Here is a 17,564-nt window from a genome sequence, read left to right as displayed (position 1 = left end):
ATGACCATGATCTACCATTGTGACCCTGCAGGGACGGATCTTCTGTCCTCTGAATCCAGGGAAAATAAATACAGGGGTTAGTCCCTATGCTCATTTTGGTTTCTTCTCCTTCCCTTTGCCTCAACAAATGCACATGTGTGCACACATGCACAGACGCATGCACGCACACACACACACACACACACACACACACACACACACACACACACACATGGTCTGTCTGAATATTATAGCACTTTCCTCTAGAATTAAAACTTTAGAGTATTAGGGATAGAGTTACATATCCAGGCAGTTTCTCCCCAGGACCTGGTCACACATCCAGGCCATCTGTGATCCTTATGTCACACTCCTGTTCACTTCCCCTACAGCCAGAACAGGACAATTCCCAGAAAAGAGAGAGGGAGGAGGGTGATGGTTCCCAAATCCTTATTCTAGACCTTGCTTTGTGTAATCTATGATTCTTAGGGGACCCTGGGTGCCTAAAGAAGGACCCTGAAGACTGAAGCTCAGAGACCTTAACTGAAGGAAGATTTTGAAGCAAAATCAGGTGGGCTTCTTCCTTCTTGTGGAATATGGGCTTTGTTTGGAATGTGAGCTTTGGTGCACATGTCAGGTAGGGCAGAGCTGGTATTAGGGTATGAAGGGGAAATAGAGGAAGCTGGAGAAAAGAATAGCAGGTTGTGGGGAAACAGATGAGGGGCTTAGCCTTACCCTGTCTGATGGCACCTCTCTTGAAGAATGGGATGCTAGAGGAGACAAGTCTAACTCCTGATGAACCTTGTGCTTGCTTTACCCTGGCTGTTTGTGAGGGTTTCCTATCTCTTAGTCCCCAAACCCCATTTTCAGTCTATCTCCTTTGGGGAAAGAATCTAAGGAAAATGTGGCCCATACCAGGGCAGCCCTGATCATGGCTAAACCTCCAGGATTTTTAGTGGGAATGAACTAACATGGGAGTATTCACCCCTTGCACACTCAACATTTTGTTTTTTGTTCTTTTTTTTTTTTTTTTTTTTTTGCTGGTCCTGGAGCTCGAACTCTGGGCCTGGGCTCTGTCCTTGAGCTTCTTTTGCTCAAGGCTAGTGCTCTACCACTAGAGAAGTGGCCACAGTGCCACTTCTGGCTTTTTCTGAATAGTTTATTGGAGTTTCATGGTTCCTGCCCTGGCTAGCTTTAAACCAGGTCCTTAGATATCAGCCTCCTGAGTAGCTAGGATTACAGGCATGAGCCACTGGTGCCCAGCTCACACTGGACTTAGTTCACATAACTTTCCACACCTTGCATTTCTTTCTCCTTTGTAAGTGTGTACTGGAGCAAAGATGTAGAAGGGAGTGGAGAGGGGGGAGGGAAGAAGGAATGGGGGGTGGGAGGGAACTGTGTGTCAATCTTGGAGTGAACTTCCAGATGACGTTTAGATAGAATGCTGGAGAGGAGTCCTGGGATGGAGGCTGGACTGCCAGCCGGGGAGTTAAGTGTATCCCGAGCCTGGTGACCTCACAAACTCTCTCCGGGCCCGGGAGTCGGTTAAGTGCGGCATATTCCTGAAAGCAGTCGAACTTGACTAGTGTTATCCAATTTACGAAGCTATTTGATCTCGCAATGTTTTGCGCTTGGGGTCAGCGAGGGTTATGTTATCCCATCCTACTGATGGGAGGAAACAGACTAAGAATCACGCAGGGGCCACCCAGAGCCCTCCAGCCTCGTCTCGGCTGCCTCTAAGGCCTGGGGTCCCCCACCCACAGCAAAACCATTAATTGGAAAACCTTTATTAAGCCCCTCTAGGCTTCCCCCCGGCCCCCCGGCGCGACCCAGGCACCCGGCCCGGGGTGACGGGCGGTGGCAGCCAGGGTGGCCGGCGGTGTCCCTGCCAGGCACGCGCGCACCGCCGCCGCCATGGCGCAGGAGAACGCGGCCTTCTCTCCGGGGCCCGAGGAGCCGCCGCGGCGCCGGGGCCGCCAGCGCTACGTGGAGAAGGACGGCCGGTGCAACGTGCAGCAGGGCAACGTGCGCGAGACGTACCGCTACCTGACGGACCTGTTCACCACGCTGGTGGACCTGCAGTGGCGCCTCAGCCTGCTCTTCTTCGTGCTGGCCTACGCGCTCACCTGGCTCTTCTTCGGCGCCATCTGGTGGCTGATCGCCTACGGCCGCGGCGACCTGGAGCACCTGGAGGACACCGCGTGGACCCCGTGCGTCAACAACCTCAACGGCTTCGTGGCCGCCTTCCTCTTCTCCATCGAAACAGAGACCACCATTGGCTACGGGCACCGCGTCATCACCGACCAGTGTCCCGAGGGCATCGTGCTGCTGCTGCTGCAGGCCATCCTGGGCTCCATGGTGAATGCCTTCATGGTGGGCTGCATGTTCGTCAAGATCTCGCAGCCCAACAAGCGCGCGGCCACGCTCGTCTTCTCCTCGCACGCCGTGGTGTCCTTGCGTGACGGGCGCCTCTGCCTCATGTTCCGCGTGGGTGACCTGCGCTCCTCACACATCGTGGAGGCCTCCATCCGCGCCAAGCTCATCCGCTCCCGCCAGACCCTCGAGGGCGAGTTCATTCCGCTGCACCAGACCGACCTCAGCGTGGGCTTCGACACGGGCGACGATCGCCTCTTCCTTGTCTCGCCGCTGGTCATCAGCCACGAAATCGACGCCGCCAGTCCCTTCTGGGAGGCATCGCGCCGCGCCCTCGAGAGGGATGACTTCGAGATCGTTGTCATCCTAGAGGGCATGGTGGAAGCCACAGGTGCAGGCCCGGGCAGGGCAATGGGGTTGCCTGGGCCGGGACACAAAATGAAGAGGGGCCAGGAGAGGTGCAGGATGATGGATGGAGAGTTGATGCAGAGTGAAAGATTGAGGTGGGGCTGGGGCTATTCAGGAATCTGAGATCCGAGGAAAATCCAGGAGACTCTTTATCTCGCATTAACTACCAAAACGCTAGAAGCGGAGCTGTGACTCAAAGTGGTAGCAAGCTAGCTTTGAGCAAAAATGTTCAGGGACAATGCCCAGGCCCTAAGTTTAAGCCCCAGAACCTGCACTCACAAAAAAAAAAAAAAAAAAAAAAAAAAAAAAAAAAAAAAAGATGGAGCCAGGCACTGGTGGCTCACGCCTGTAATCCTAGCTACTCAGGAGGCTGAGATCTGAGGATTGTGGTTCAAAGACAGACTGGGCAGGAAGTCCATGAAACTCTTATCTCCATGAAGCCACCAGAAAACTAGAAGAAAACTAGAAGTGCTGCTGTGGCTCAGCCTAGAGCTGAAGAGCTCAGGGACAGGGACAGCAGCCAGGTCAGAGTTAAAGCCTCATGACCCCCCTTCCCCGCAAAAAAAGATGGAGGTGGAATTAGGGAGACCTGGGGAGAGGTTAGGTATGGGAATGAGGCATCAACAAGAGTGACTCTGCAGAGGACCAAGGAAAGACTTAGAGCAATTATTTGAAATGGTATTAAGTGAGACCCTTGGTTGAGAGGTGTGTCGCTTAGAATAGGGAGAGGAAGAAGAATCATTAACACAGGTGTTTACCCCATGAGGGGCAATCTCAAAGCACTTTGCAACCCTGAGTTTGTAAGAACCCTCATTTTTCAGAGAAGTGATAGCCCCAAGGAATGATTAAGTAAATTGCCCACTGTTGTTAGCTAATATGTACCTGTGCCTGGATTGGACACAGGAGGTCTACCTTCAATGTTCAGTGATTCAGAGCTGGAACAAAGGCTCAAATTCAGGAGTTTTCTTGTTGCCCAGAGGTGGGCAACAGAGGTCTGTTCTCCTGGTTTGGGGGAAATGGTTCTGGGATTTGAAGTCAAGGCCCCACACTTTCTAGGCAGGTGCTTTACTGTTTGAAATCATGCCCCCCCCACACACACCCTAAGTCCCTGGAATTTGATATGAAGGTTTTCCATGACCTGAGTTTTTCCTAGGAAAGGGCCTTAAGGAGATTGATATCTGGTTTTCTGCCTGTTCTTCCATCCGCCAAAATTCTGTTTCACTGACAAGAGAAATGGATGCTGTTACTGTTTCTAGATAGACACCACCCTACCCTTAAGGAACTGATAACTTACATGTGATATCAGTACCTCCAACACTGGCCTACACAGTGAAGGATTTGGGAGCAAGTAGGAAAAGGCCAATGTGGGAGCAGACACAGAGAACCTATTGGCTGCATGAGGATTAGGAAACTGAAGGTGGAGAACCAAAGGCCCACTAGGGGGTGCTGCAGCTTCTGCCTTCAGTCTTCCCTGGTCCTGTCAAGCTGAGCCTTCACTACCACCCCACTCCTCCCTCAGGTTTCTACTTCTCCATTACTTTGGGTTCACCTTCTAGCTCTTTCCTCTTTCCCTATTAACTGTATTCCCATTCCTTACTCTCCAGTTACCACATTTCCCCCCCTTTTTTTCTTTTTGCTATTATCACATCCCTGTCTCCTCCCCACCCCACCCCCATGTCAGTTTGAACTCAGGGCCTCACACTCTTGCTTGGCTTTTTTTCCCTTAAGGCTGGTACTCTACCACTTTAGCCACACCTCTATTTCTAGCCTTTTGCTAGTTAATTGAAAAGTCTCACAGACTTTTCTGCCCAGGCTGGATTCAAACTGTGATCTTCAAATCTCAGCCTCCTGAGAAGCAAGGATGACAGTTATGAGCTACCAGCAGCGGGCCCTACCTTGCTCTCCTTTCCCTTTGCACCACTCACTCCTCTTCAGTGACCCTTGCTTCTCTTTTTCCCTCCCCCATACAGGATACTTCCTATTCCAGCCTTCACCAGGATGCTTCAGGCAGGACTTTCTATGATAGTATCAGTCTCTGCTCAGCTAATATCCGCTTTTCCATCCCCCCTGGTTCTGAGATGGACATTAATTGGGGAGAGACCTTAGGGTAGGAGAAGAATGGTCAGCCCTGTGGGGAGGGGGGTATATAGCAACCCAACAGGAAAAATAGGCCCCAGGCGCAGAGCAAGGCAGACAACAATGGGGGCAGTGGAGAAGGTGGCGATGAGCGCTTGTCTGATTTTTCTAGAAATGTAGCTGGTAAGGATGGTAATATTTTGGGATCCAAAATGCTTTTGAAAAGTGAGAATAATGAGCCAAAACCCCAACAAGATGACATTTAAAAGGAATAAATATAAAATTCTACATTTAGCTTTAAAAATCACTTATGTAAGCACAGCATGGAAGAGCTCTGTTGAGAATGAAAAAAAAAACTGGAGGATTTAGTTGGCCACAGGCTTTATGTAGCAATGTGATGCAACTTCCCAAAATGTTTATGTAATCATGGGCCTCTTAGTTAAAGCATCCTGAGAAGAAGCGAGAGATAGAAGCTTAGATTGGGCCACAACTGGAAGATTTGTCACATTCAAAGGAACATTTCAAGGATCCTCCTTGGTCACTCTGGCTTGCAATTAGGAAAGTAAAAAATTTGGGAGCCAGATGAAGTGAAGAATGATCAGGGATGTTCTGTCTGCAGGAAAGACCTAAGTTGACCGGAAGATTACTATTTTCAGATACTCAAAGGGGTGTCTAGTGGAAAGGGAATGAAAGCATAGGGTGGAAGTCCCACGGGGCAGAGTTTACTTTGCATAAAGAACAACCCAACTATTAGAGCCATCTCATGAAGGAATGAGATCCTTATGAGGTGGTGAGCTTTCAGTCCTGGAAAGTAACCAAATACAAGGTAGATACCCATCGATTGTTTGGGAATGCTCTGAGGGGTGCCTTATAGTTGGATTAGATGATCCCTTTGTCTAGGAGAGGAGGGGAAGTGTGGCTTGGCAAATGGAAGTAAAGGAACTAGGGAAGAACAGGAGTTCAGATGGGAAAATAGGCTAGACCACAGGAAGTGGGGAGCCCTAGGGAAGAAATGGAGGAAACAGGGTTGTGGGATGAAAGGGAATCCTGGGGCTCAGATCCCCCCCCCCTTGACCTGTGTTTCCTTTCCCCAGGAATGACATGCCAAGCTCGGAGCTCCTACCTGGTGGACGAGGTGCTGTGGGGCCACCGCTTCACATCAGTGCTAACCCTGGAAGACGGCTTCTATGAGGTGGACTATGCCAGCTTCCATGAGACCTTTGAGGTGCCCACACCTTCATGCAGCGCCCGGGAGCTGGCAGAGGCTGCAGCCCGTCTTGACGCCCATCTCTACTGGTCCATCCCCAGCAGGCTGGATGAGAAGGTGGAGGAGGAGGGGTCAGGGGAGGGGGCAGGTGGGGATGCTGAGGCTGACAAGGAGCAGAATGGCCGCCTGCCACCCCCAGAGAGTGAGTCCAAGGTGTGACCAGCTTCGTCCAGACTCTTGTGGCAGATACATGGGCAGCTGGACAGTGGAGGTGGAAGAGGAAGAGTCAGGCAAGGGAATATGTTCAAGTTGGAGAGGCCCTTTGAATCTAAGATCCAGTAGGGAAGGGAAGGGTCCTGATTTCAGGAGAATGGAGGGTGGGAATAGATGAACTTGCCAATCCATCTGACCTTCACACTTCTTAAGGGGTGAAAGGATCCATGAAAGGATGGGTTTATGGGGACAGGATAGAAAGGTGGGGCAGACAGAAACACTTGATGGACAGATGAATGGACCAATGGACAGTTTGGTGCACTCAAGTGCTGCCACTACCCATAGCACACCTCTGTGCAAATTCTAAATTGGCATCTGGCATCCTTTCCCCACAACTCCAAACCAGGGTGCATGGCTTGGTGAACAGTGTGAGGGTTTGATTGCAGTCCCTGCCTACCTCCTCAGCTAGGCTACCTGCGTGTGGCACACCTGTCTCCCTGGACACAGGGGCCCAAGAAGGGAGAGAGCAGGTGAGGTGAAGGTGAGTACAGAGCTCCTTCCTCCCACCGACAGCTAAGCAGGGAGATAAAGGGTTCAGGAGAGCTCAGCAGAGTGCCCATGGCCTTTGTCCTCCCTGCATAGGGAAACAGACAGTGGGGACACATGCTGGACTGGGGCCCTGGAACAGGGCCTGGAAAGGAGACCCAGAGATGGCTGTTTTGTGACAGCAAAGAGAAAGGCTCATGAAGCACAAGAAAGGCCAGGGGAGCACTCTACAAAGCAAGTTCAGGGGAGTAAAGGCGCTGAGAAAAAGTTTGTCTTTAGGGCAAGGGTTGGGAGTTAACAGAACCATTGATTGGGTGCCAGGTATAGTACGCATCCCAAGACCTGGTTCCATCACCGCAACACAGTGCACTAGGGAAGAACAGGATCGCTGACAACAAAATGTAGCTGGCACAGTTCACACTAAGAACCCATGCAATCTGGGATGGGGGTGAAACAGCTAGTAAGGACCAAGGCAGAGGGAACGGTGAGAACCAGGAGTTGGAAAACATCAGCATCACCTGGAGGGCTTGTTAAAAACCAAGTGCTAGGCCCCACTCCCAGGTTTCTGACTCAATAGGTATGGGATACAAACAAAAACTTTACATGACTAACAAGTTTCTAGGTCATGCTGACACTGCTGGGCGAGGACCACACTCTGACAGAGTGTAGAGAATGAGACATATTTGGAGAGAAGATGGAGATCCTCAGAGAGCAGAAGAGAAATATGAAAGGAGAATAGAGAATGTATGGGACAGGCAACATGAGTCTAGGCCGAAGAGTTTTAACTGTGGGTCTAAGAAACTCAGCTGTCAGTAGAAATCAGCCAGTTGCAAGGTGGTGTGCAGGAAGATGAGTGGGCAAGGAAAGTTGAGATAGTTCAGTCTTTGGGGTGATTCCTGAGGAGCCAATGGGGAGCTAGAGTGGTAAAGGCTTGAATAGCAAAGGATCAGATGGCTTGTAAGATGTGAAGAGGCAGAAGCCACTGTGAGAGAATACAAGGGTGTCGCTATTGGGTTAGGGGCCCAGGAGAAGCGTTTTCTCACCCCACCTGCACCCTGTGCTGGCCTTATCCCAGTCAGCCCAGGATGAGAGCCAGACCCTCAAGGGTCCCAAGACTGACCTCCTGAAGCAAAGCGCAGCCCAGGCAGAAAGCCCCTGCTTTCTGACAGGGTCAACCACAGTGGTGGCACTGGCCTAGCAAGGCCCTGGCTCCTGAGTACAAGTTTGAGCCCTCTGGAGGTAGGCAGGGACCCAGGCTTCTCACCCCCAGCCTATGGGGCGCTGTACCTCCTGGAAGCAGGAAAAGTCATCACAGAGGAAGCCCACCCTAGTTTGCATTCAGAGAGGACCCAAGCCTCAGCCCCCTCACTTCAGTCTAGAAATGACATTTTTGCCTCAGATACCATGGCTTACATGAGTCACCTTCAGCGGAGGATGAGCTCCCTGAATGCTGGCACCAGATGTTGGAGTGGAGCACAGGTGCTATCTGGGTTTAATTTAGAAAACAGTCTGGACAAGAGGGATGGGCTGCTTGTGTCCACGCTCCCACGCACACAGCACTGAACTCAGTGCCATGGAGCAGAGAAAATGGGGCTAGAAGAGCCCCCCCCCCCGCCCCTGGAAGGCAGAAGTGCCACACTTGTCCTCATCACTGTCACCACACAGGGTACCACTGTGCAGTGCAGAGTCGGGAGACCGAGCTTCTAGTGCAATTTCTTCCTTGACTAATTAGCTCTGTGACTCAGCAAGCCACATCACTTCTCTGGGCCTCAGTTTTCTCATCTGTTTAAAAAAATGACATTTGGCAACCGAGTAATGCTCAATAAATGCTCAATAACTGGATCACAGTAGACTGAATGGCTCTTAAAGGTGCAGAATAGCTATTTGTAGGATCTTAGACTCCTCAGGCAAGAGTGCGGTTAGGCTGGGTGTGGAGGAGATGTGGGACGTGTGAGCAGGTGCAGCAGCTCTGTGGACACAGCAGACACAACCCCTTCTCTCTGCCACCCAGATGGCTTTCTGGGGCTCTTATTCTGCTGTCAGTCAGAATAATTAAAGTCAGGAGGATAAATGCTGAGGCCCCAGGGTCTGCTGGGAGGAGTGAGGTCCTCCCTGCCAGTAGAAGACAGGTAATGGTATGGCCAGGTTCAGGAGAACTCAGAAAGGGCACTGCCCTGGAAGCCCTTAACTTACAACACAAAGGCTGGGGGAGGAGCCCATGCTCAGCTGGGACTCATCAACTTTTCCTATGCTCCCCTCCCCAGATGGGAGCTCCATTAGGAGTTGGCTCAGCACTGACAGTTCAGGCAGCAGATGGGACCCAGGAGTCCCCTCCTGGAGTGGGTGGCAAGGCCCACAGAGGCCAGATGGCATATATAGTGGGAAGAGAGGCTTGCATTGTTCATGATAGGTTGTCAATCCCAAAACACCTCCATTACATGCCCCTCCCCCCCAGCCTTTTACAGCCTCCTGGCTGGGGAAGACACAACCAGACCTGGATTTTAGAAAACCACTTTATTCACATTTTAGAAAAACTAGTTGGAGGACAAGGAATGGCCTTCCTATAGGATGGGAATGAGACTGACAACAGGCCAGAGAGAGAGCTTTGGGAGGGAAGACATCAGGGAATGGAGGCCTTGTCTTCCTCTCTGTATGGGGGCAGGACAAATAAATTAAATGACAGTAGACAGAGGGAGAGAAGCTGGCTGGAAGACAGTCAACACCTGTGAGAAAGGGAGAGAACATGGAGTAGGCTAAGGAGAGAGCCAAGTGGGCTCCCTCTTTGCCCTCCCCCTGCTAACAGGACACGGCAGGGCTCAGCTGGCTGCTGGTCTCCCAGGCAGGGGCCCCAGAGCAGAGCAGCTCAGCTCCTCAGCTCAGCACCGGGAAGCCTGAGGAAGACAAGATTTAGGGTTCCTGTGCCTCACCTGGGAAGGGAGGGGTCACCGTTTCCGTAGCCTCTTCATGAAGCAGCAGGTAATGGTGGCAAGGACACTAGCGCCAGTGACTAGGGCCACCCCTGTACCCACCAACAGGGGCACAAGGAGAGTGTCCAGAGCTGGGGGAGAGAGGAAGGCTGGCTCAGAGGGAGTGCCACCCTCACCCCTGCTGTCACCCGTGTCCCCAGACCCTCCTCCACAGGCAGCCCTCCCTGCCCACCCCTGCCCTCTCAGCACTCAGGTCAGCAGAACCCCAAACACATGCATATTGAGGGGCTCTTCCTGTGAAGAGGCAGAGGGTGGCAATAGAGATAGAAAGGGAGAACAAGGCAGGGAGAAGCAGGTGGGGCGGAGTCACTCACCATGCGTGTAGGGGTAGACTGTGACAGGCCCCGAGCGGGCACTGCCGGCCTGGTACCAGCTGTAGTCCGCATGCTGCACCCAGGCGCTGGGGGCGCAGTGGTACACGCCTTCGTCCTCAGGCCCCAAGCTGTGCAGTCTCAGCCGATGGCTCCTGGGTCCCACCAGCTCCACACTGACAGGGCCTCCTCCAGGCCGGTCCCCCAGCTCTGCTACACCATCCTGGCCTACTCCACCCACCAGCTGGGCAGGGGCAGAGCTCAGGTGCCCCTCCTCTAGCCGTTCTACCCACCAGCTAGCAGCCAACCGCAGCCCTGGGGGGCCACCCCGCACAGAGATATTACACAACAGGGAGGCCGTCTCCCCCCGGTACACTGTGCCCCCTGCCAGCCATGCCACGGCCTCCAGCACCACACCTGCAGAGCAAGGACACGGAGATAAAAGATGAAGCGTCAGGGATCATGGAGTCAGGAAATGCTTTACAAGCCCGGAACCCTGTCAAGGCCCCAAACCCCTTACCTTCCTCCCGCACATGCACAGGGAGAGGCCGGGAGCGGGCACTGGCTGCTTCACGAAGCCGGGTCCCAGATCCTCGAACATAGGCTTTGGCCAGGCAGCGGTAGGTGCCTGCGTCACCAGGCCTGGCTGCCTCCAGCCGTAGCCGGTAGGTTCTAGATGCCACCTTCTCCATGGCAATGTGACGGCCCTCATAGCCAGGGCCCAGGCTGCCTACACCCTCTGTGTCCAGCTGGGCGACCAGGCGGCCGGGCCCAGGGGCCCCTGCAGGTGCCATCTCCCAGCCCACAGAGTAAGCAGCGTGACGGCCTGCCGGGGGCAGTGCCCCTGACACATTGCACAGCAGTTCCAAAGGTTCCCCTGGGCCAATCCGACGTTCACCAGGCCCCACTGTCACCGCCAGCTGGCTGGCTGAAAAACAGGAGAGGGAGAGGGGTCACTGAAGGAGGGACACAGAGGTGTCTAATCCCCCCACTTGCAATGTCTTCCTTGACAGCAGCCATCTCCTGTCTTCTCCTCACTAGGTGTGGAGAAAACACCCAGGGGCCCAAATCTCCCCCTTCAGCCTTAGCCCTCCCTTCTCCATACTCAGCTTCTGAGCAGAGAGCACCAGTCATGGGTAGTGAGGGAAGAATACCAATAGAGTTGCTTGATCTATGGAAATGAGTTCCCAGGAGTGAGATTAATGCCTGTGGTGCCCACTGAGCCAACCCCCTCCCACAGAGGGCTACATGGCACTCACACAGCGTCTGCACATCCACATGAGCCAGGACAGCCCTCTTCTCTGCAATCTGGGCCCAGCTGCCATCAGGATCCTGAATCCACTCAGCAGCAGTGCAGTGGTAGGTGCCCGCATCTCCAGCCTGGGCGCCCCCCACCACCATGCGGTAGCGATCAGTTCCTTCCTTGCCCAGCTGCAGCTCTCCAGCAGCCAGCCGCTCTGCATAGGGAGCTCCAGCCTCCACAGCCAAGTCAGACCGCAGTCCCACCACTTCCTGCAGCGTCGCTCGCCCCACTGGGGCCTCAGGCACAGCTCGTCCAAAGGACACTGCCAGGTGGGTGTGCTCCTGTGTGCTCGTCTGCGCCAGGCAGCCCAGTGCCAGCTCCTGCCCCTCGTGGACTGTCAGGCGTGGGGGTGACGTTGCAGCCTGGCGGCCTCGGGGTCCTGGAGGAGCAGCAGACACCTGCAGCATATCTGGAAGAACTGAAGGGCACAGGTGGAGTGAGGGAAGGCTGGGAGTCGATGGGCTTTTGTGACTTTTTCCTGTGTCCAATCTACTTCCCTAAACAGACTGTGAGCTCCTAGAGGGCATAGATTGCATGTGGTTATTATTTCTTCTGCAACTCATTGGTGCCAAGCCCAGTGCTGGGTACACCAAGGCGCTCAATAAATATTATTGAATTCCACAAAACCAACCTAGGGTCTCTTGCTCTTAAGTCTGAGACAGCCCTGTTTGAAATATAGTCAGTCAAGGACCTCTGTCTTCCTTCTGGAAAGACCAAGAATGTGAGAATGTCACAGGGTCCCCCTTGTACCCTAACTCTCCACAGGTCTTAAGTCCTCCACGAATAGAATCCACTCCATACATCAGGCTTCCTGCCCTGTCTGGGATTGGAGGGGATACTGGGCAGCTGAGCATCCTTCCCATTCTCTCAGGAGAGATGCTAATACAAGAAGAGCAATGGACTGCACCAGAGACCTGGGTTTGATTCCAGGCAAGGCACTGAATCACCAGGTGACTGAGGCAACACCTTGGGCTTTGAGTTCCTCAAGAGCAAAATCTGAGGGAGAGATACATAAGTAATGCCCCCTCCCAAACACACACACAAGGGTGTGGCCCCATCCCAGTCCAGGGTCCAGTACCTCTCAGTTCCACCTTGCCACTGTAGCTTCCAAGGTAGCGGGTATCCGTGGAGGGAGTATAGCACTCATAAATGCCAGCATCTTGGGCCTGCAGGCGAGTAATCTTGAGGACTGCAGCATCACCCTGTAGACGCTGCACCTGCACTTCACCAGCGGCCACTCGGGGCCCAAAGATAGCATAGGAGAACTGGGAGTCCCTAGTACTGATGATGCCCAGAGCAGCTTCTGGCGCCTCTGGCCTGTACAGAAACCACTCGAAGTCTTGCTGGGCAGGGCCCTCATAGCCACTCACATTGCAGGAGATGGTGACAGCTGTGCCAGCCACACGGTACAGAGGCCCCTTGGGGACCAGCACCTCCCGGGCACAGCAACTGACTCCTGCAGGGAAAGGTAGAAAAAGTTCAAGGTGTCTTGCTTCTAAACCCAGGCTCAATACCACCAGACCATTCTTAACTACTGCCCTTGAAAAGAAGGGAAACCTAGAAGATCTGGGTCCTGTTCTGAGAATAGGGAAGGGATGCTGGGACCTAAGACACCTGGGTATCCAGGAGGTGGCATAGGCCCAGGTTTGCCTCGGAAACTAGCGCTAATTCCACCTGGTTTCCAGCTACACATCTCCCCCCACCTCATTCCCTCCTTCAAGTCTGTCATCCTTACATTGGAGCTTAGTCCTGAAGAGAGTTCTGGCTAAGGGATTCTCACTTCTCCTTTGCTGGCAGGGAGCTGTCAAATCTTACTAAGCAGGGCTCCCTGGCTTAGCTGTGTCACCTGGGCCAGACAATGGAGCCAGCGGCTCGCTCTGGACAGGGCACCACCACAGTCTATGCTCTCCAGACAATGCCCTCCCCGCTCCAGCTGTGCCATGAGCTCATTGCTTTTCTCACCCCACAGGGCTGCATGGGCAGCTGGGGTTTCTGGGGGCAAAACCCAGGCTCTGCCCTGGCCTGGGTTAGACTATTTCCCCCCGCCCCCAAGGCCTGCCAGCCTTCTGGCTAGCCGGGCTGATGAATACCCCTCAACAAAAGCTATCATTTGAATAAGGTTCCTTCTCTACAGAGAGGCAATAAGCCTCCATCTGGCCCTTCCAATCACTTTCATTTTCACCCCACTCTAGCTGTGGGCCCCAGCACATTGCTGTGAATGCTTAGGAAAGCTCAGTTCTTCCTTCTCTCCATCCTTTCATAGCTACCACTAGATGAAATCACAGAACCCAGAACTTAAAATGGCTGCGTCCGCCCTTTTCCCCATCTTACATCAGAAGTCTGATGCTTTGACTAAGATCTGGTTGTCCCTGAGGCCCCCACACACCTTGCAGGAGTGCAACATCAGGGAGGGAATCTCACAGGGAGGTCTGAGGTACTGACCTCAGAGAACGATCCATAGGCTTCATAACCCTGTCTGCCTCTTCCCTAGTCACAGGAAGAACTCATGGGCCTTTGGCCAGGACATAGACTGCGAATCAGGATGTTTCTGGCTCCACCCCTACCCCCCAGCACTTTACCCTGGGACTGGTACTTTCTGCTCCCAAGCCTCAGTTTCAACATTGGAGAAGTGAACTTCCAGCTGATGGTGAGTCAGTGTGTGATTCAGGGCCTCTGCTCCAGGCACATTTCATAATCAAGGTGATAGCCAAACTGACATCTTCCCTCTGCCTTGGGGCTGACTCTGCTCAGAAGGCTCCCTCCCACCCTCCTGGCTCCACTACTGCTGATGCTTGGAGATCCCCATGGGAAAGTCATCCCACAGTCCTAGGGAATAAGCTACCACACAGCTCTCTCCTGAGCCAGGCCCCTCCTGTGTGAGCACAGAGGCTGCCTTTGCCGTCAGATCTGGGTTCAAATCCTAGCTCCAACACTCACTAGATGCACTCTTGGGCTTCATTTCCTCATTTTCCTCATCCACAAAATGAATGTCAGCGCTGTAAGCAGGGCTCAGAGCCCAGCAAGCTCCTCTTCTATCCCTGTGCACCACCCATCCTGCCCCACCTCCTCTACAGCTTCTCTCTGCGCCATGATACCCACTGGGGAAAAACCAGCAAATACTAGGCAACCAGTCCCCACAGCTCCTTCCTATGGCACATCCCTCTGCCTCTGGCCCAGGGCTCCAGAGACAGAGCCCTAGTCCTAGCCCCAGGGGGTTCTGGGACCTGGGGCAGGAAGACTCTGCTTGGCACTGGTCGATCGAGGAGACCGCAGGGAACCCTGAGCCTCTCCTTGACTACAGCAGTCCTGGCTCCTCACTGTCCCCCAGTCTCCTCAAGCTGAACTCTTTTTCCAAGGGTTTCAATCTCCTGACAACTGTCCTACCTGGAACATCTCCAGGCCATAAACAATTCCACTGTCACCACCCCCATGCCTCCGTGCGAGGCTGGTCCTGCACTCTGCCACAGAGATCTTCCCCATGAGAGGCACAGGGTGCTTCCAGATCCTGGGCTCTGGCTCCACGGAGCCCGGGTTCTTCTGAGACAGGCTGAGGCTAGCGGGGTGTGACAACCAGACAAGTGCCCTCTGGGAGAGGGGAAAGGGGGCATAGAGGGATGGGCCCAGGGTGGAGCTGGGGCTGCGAGAGGGAATCTCAGATGATGAAGCGTATGGGGAACAATTAGGGGAGACTTACTTCAAAGACTGTGGGCAGAACCAGCCCCTGGGCCTCGGGCCAGCTGTGGGGCAATTATGAAGACCGACGGGCAGGCGCTGCCCACGCAGGGCAGGCACCCAAAGCCAGGCCTGGAGCTGAGTGTGGGGCAGAAGGAGATCGTAGCATTTGGGCGCAGCAGCCCCAGGACCAGGGTCTGACGTCTGAGAAGAAGGCCCAGCGCCACAGGTCTGGCAGCGTCGGGGCAGCACCCCGGGGGGTCCTCCCTGTGGCCCCCCCCCGACCCGCACTCCGGGCCGAGGACGCCCCCATCCTCCCCAAACCTGGCTCACAGGCAAAGGGAAGAGAGGCGCCGAGCCCGGGGAGGCTGGAGGCACACCTGACTGGGGAGCGGGGAGAGGCCGAGGAGCCCCGGTGCTGGGAAGGCGGGCTGGCTGCACGCCCGGAGGCCGGCACCTGCCGGGCGGGGCCGGGACCCGGGCCGGGCCGGGCGGGGACGCGGCTTACCCAGCATTAGCAGCAGCAGCGGCGGCGACGGCAGCGGCGCGGGGCCGGGGGCGCCCATCCTGCGCAGCCGGCTCTGGGGAGGCTCGAGGGCGCGCAGGGGCGCAGGGGGCGCATGCCCGGGTGGGGGGCAGGAAGTGGAGCGGCGAGGCGTGGACGCGCGGTGCACCGCCGAGCGGCAGCCGCCAGCTCTCTTCCCCCTTCCCTCTCTTCCTCCTCCCCCCTCCCGCGGCTTTCCCTCCCGCCCTCCGCAGCTCCGGAGACCATTCCCGCCGCGCCCCGGCCCCGGCCCCGCCCACACCCCGGCTGACTCGCGGCCCGCTAGACTCCAGCCCCGGCTCCGCCCCAGGCCCCGCCCCGGGCTCGGCCCGCCCCAGGCCCCGCCCTGGCCAGACTCGGCCTAGCTGAGGCTCAGTCCCCAGGCCCGGGTGGGACCAGCTGACTGCACCTGGCCACCAGAACGCACTTTGCTCCACACCTGCAGACTCTTCCCCCCCCCCAGGAGGCAGGTGCCAAGCCACAGGCACTGGTCAGCTGACTGTCGCCATGAATTCTCAATCCAAGTCTGGGCTCAGTCCTCAAACCTTGTTGACTTGGAGAAGGGGGGACGGGGAGGGGGAGACCCAGTGGGCTCCTGGACAGGAAGAGTTTGGGCCAAAGGGTCCTTCAAGCCCCCCTCAAAGGCCACTAGAGATCTTGCTTGCTCCACTGCTGCGGGCAAAACCAAAGGCCAATTGGGTTGGGAGGGTGAGCAGTCCAAGAGTTATTTCCTGGCTGGGTGATGCTGATCCACTTGCTCAATTCCTCCAACTCAATTTATTTCTTACCCAATCTCTTCCACCAATTGAACTGTGAAATCCTTGACATTTACTCATAGGGTTACCGTGCTGATTAATTGAGGAAATGTATGTAATATGTTTAGCACAGCATAACTAACATTAAATAGGAGATGGGATTGTTTTGTTTTTGAAATATTATGTAGTGTTTTCTAAGTTTTAATTTAGACAAAGGACTCTGCCTCAGTGAGAAGAAATGGACACAGCTCTCTGTTGGGAAGTGTGGGGTTTGGCCTGGCCATTGGAGAATTGAAAAAGCATCCTTTCTAGGTGCTCTGCCTTTCTCAGTACTATAAAGCAGGTGGGGACTGGGGTGAGCTCGAAAGGGTAAGGCCAGAACGAGGTGAGATTGCCAGGACTGCAAAGCCTCGACTATACAAATGGCTGTCTTTGGGAGCTCATCTAGCATTCTTCACCTCTGCCCTCCCTACCTGCATTGCTCTTCCCTTCTACCTCCCTCCCCACTTCCCACCCTCTACCTCCTCTTTTACAAAGAAGGAATATGAAGCCAAGAGAAGAGAAGTGGTTCAGGCCAGATCAGACATGCTTCAACTTCCTCTCAGAGGAGGTGTTCATGCAATTATTACTCAAAGCCACCTTCATCCACCACAAAGAAACGTGGGGAAGAATGTTTGGGACCTCAGAGGAAGTCAGAAGTCCAGGCCTGACCTCCCAGGACTGCTCAAAGAACAGAGCAGCAGGGTGCCAGCTGCTTCCCATGTCGATATATCACAACCTGGTTGTTTTTTTTCCCCACCCATTTCTCTATTAGGGGTGGGGAGACACCACTGTTTTTTCTGCCATGGGACATTTGGATATTTGTAAACATTTGCAGTCATACAAAATTATCAGTGCAGGCAGTACTGTCAGTCAAAATACAAACAAGAGGCTGGCATGTGAGTCTGTCCATTCACAAGCCTTGTATGGCCCCCGGGACAGATAATTCACCATACCTGCATCATCTACAGGCTCCAAGCCATGTGAAAATGAAGTCACAGGGGAGACATTGGAGAAAAAGCATGCTCCCTTTTTGGAGTTGAGTGGAGAACACCTTCCTGATGCTTGAGGCACTAACTGTCATCCTCATAATCCTAGATGCCATTTGTAGGATGCTTACACAGTAAGGCCCTTTTGGATGGTACAGTCTATTT

General features: G+C 54.2%; 2 protein-coding genes across 4 annotated transcripts in view; one reads left to right on the top strand and one right to left on the bottom strand.

Moving 5' to 3' along the window:
* Positions 1–9,315, top strand: part of Kcnj9 (potassium inwardly rectifying channel subfamily J member 9) — a 63,382-nt gene extending 54,067 nt beyond the window's left edge. For 2 of the 3 annotated variants that reach the window (XM_070000297.1, XM_070000296.1), the window contains exons 2-4: positions 466–547; positions 1,771–2,740; positions 5,928–9,315. In XM_070000297.1, coding sequence (XP_069856398.1) covers positions 1,891–2,740; positions 5,928–6,259 — 1,182 coding nt within the window. In that variant the 5' untranslated portion in view covers positions 466–547; positions 1,771–1,890 and the 3' untranslated portion in view covers positions 6,260–9,315. The remainder of the gene's footprint in view (positions 1–465; positions 548–1,770; positions 2,741–5,927) is intronic. The other variant, XM_070000298.1, reaches the window with a different exon arrangement.
* Positions 9,299–15,795, bottom strand: Igsf8 (immunoglobulin superfamily member 8). The gene is made up of 7 exons (XM_070000295.1): positions 15,581–15,795; positions 12,479–12,856; positions 11,357–11,818; positions 10,618–11,025; positions 10,101–10,514; positions 9,727–9,857; positions 9,299–9,522 (listed from the first exon to the last, which is right to left on the bottom strand). Exons 1-6 carry the CDS (start codon positions 15,636–15,638, stop codon positions 9,742–9,744), a joined length of 1,836 nt encoding a protein of 611 aa, XP_069856396.1. The 5' UTR covers positions 15,639–15,795; the 3' UTR covers positions 9,299–9,522; positions 9,727–9,741.
* Positions 15,796–17,564: the final 1,769 nt, after the last annotated feature.

Source organism: Dipodomys merriami, unplaced genomic scaffold (genome assembly GCF_024711535.1).
Source record: "Dipodomys merriami isolate MVZ:Mamm:240054 unplaced genomic scaffold, mDipMer1.0.p SCAF_56, whole genome shotgun sequence".
Taxonomy (NCBI): Eukaryota; Metazoa; Chordata; class Mammalia; order Rodentia; family Heteromyidae; genus Dipodomys; species Dipodomys merriami.
Note: the sequence above shows the minus strand (reverse complement) of the source record. Positions and strands in the feature narration are given on the sequence as shown.

Coding starts and splice junctions, on each gene's coding strand:
- Igsf8 (XM_070000295.1), bottom strand. CDS start 15,638: ATGGGCGCCCCCGGCCCCGCGCCGCTGCCGTCGCCGCCGCTGCTGCTG. Junction 12,857..15,580: donor GCTGCTGCTGCTAATGCTGG/GTAAGCCGCGTC, acceptor CTTTCCCTGCAG/GAGTCAGTTGCTGTGCCCGG. Junction 9,858..10,100: donor AGTCTACCCCTACACGCATG/GTGAGTGACTCC, acceptor TCTCTCCCCCAG/CTCTGGACACTCTCCTTGTG.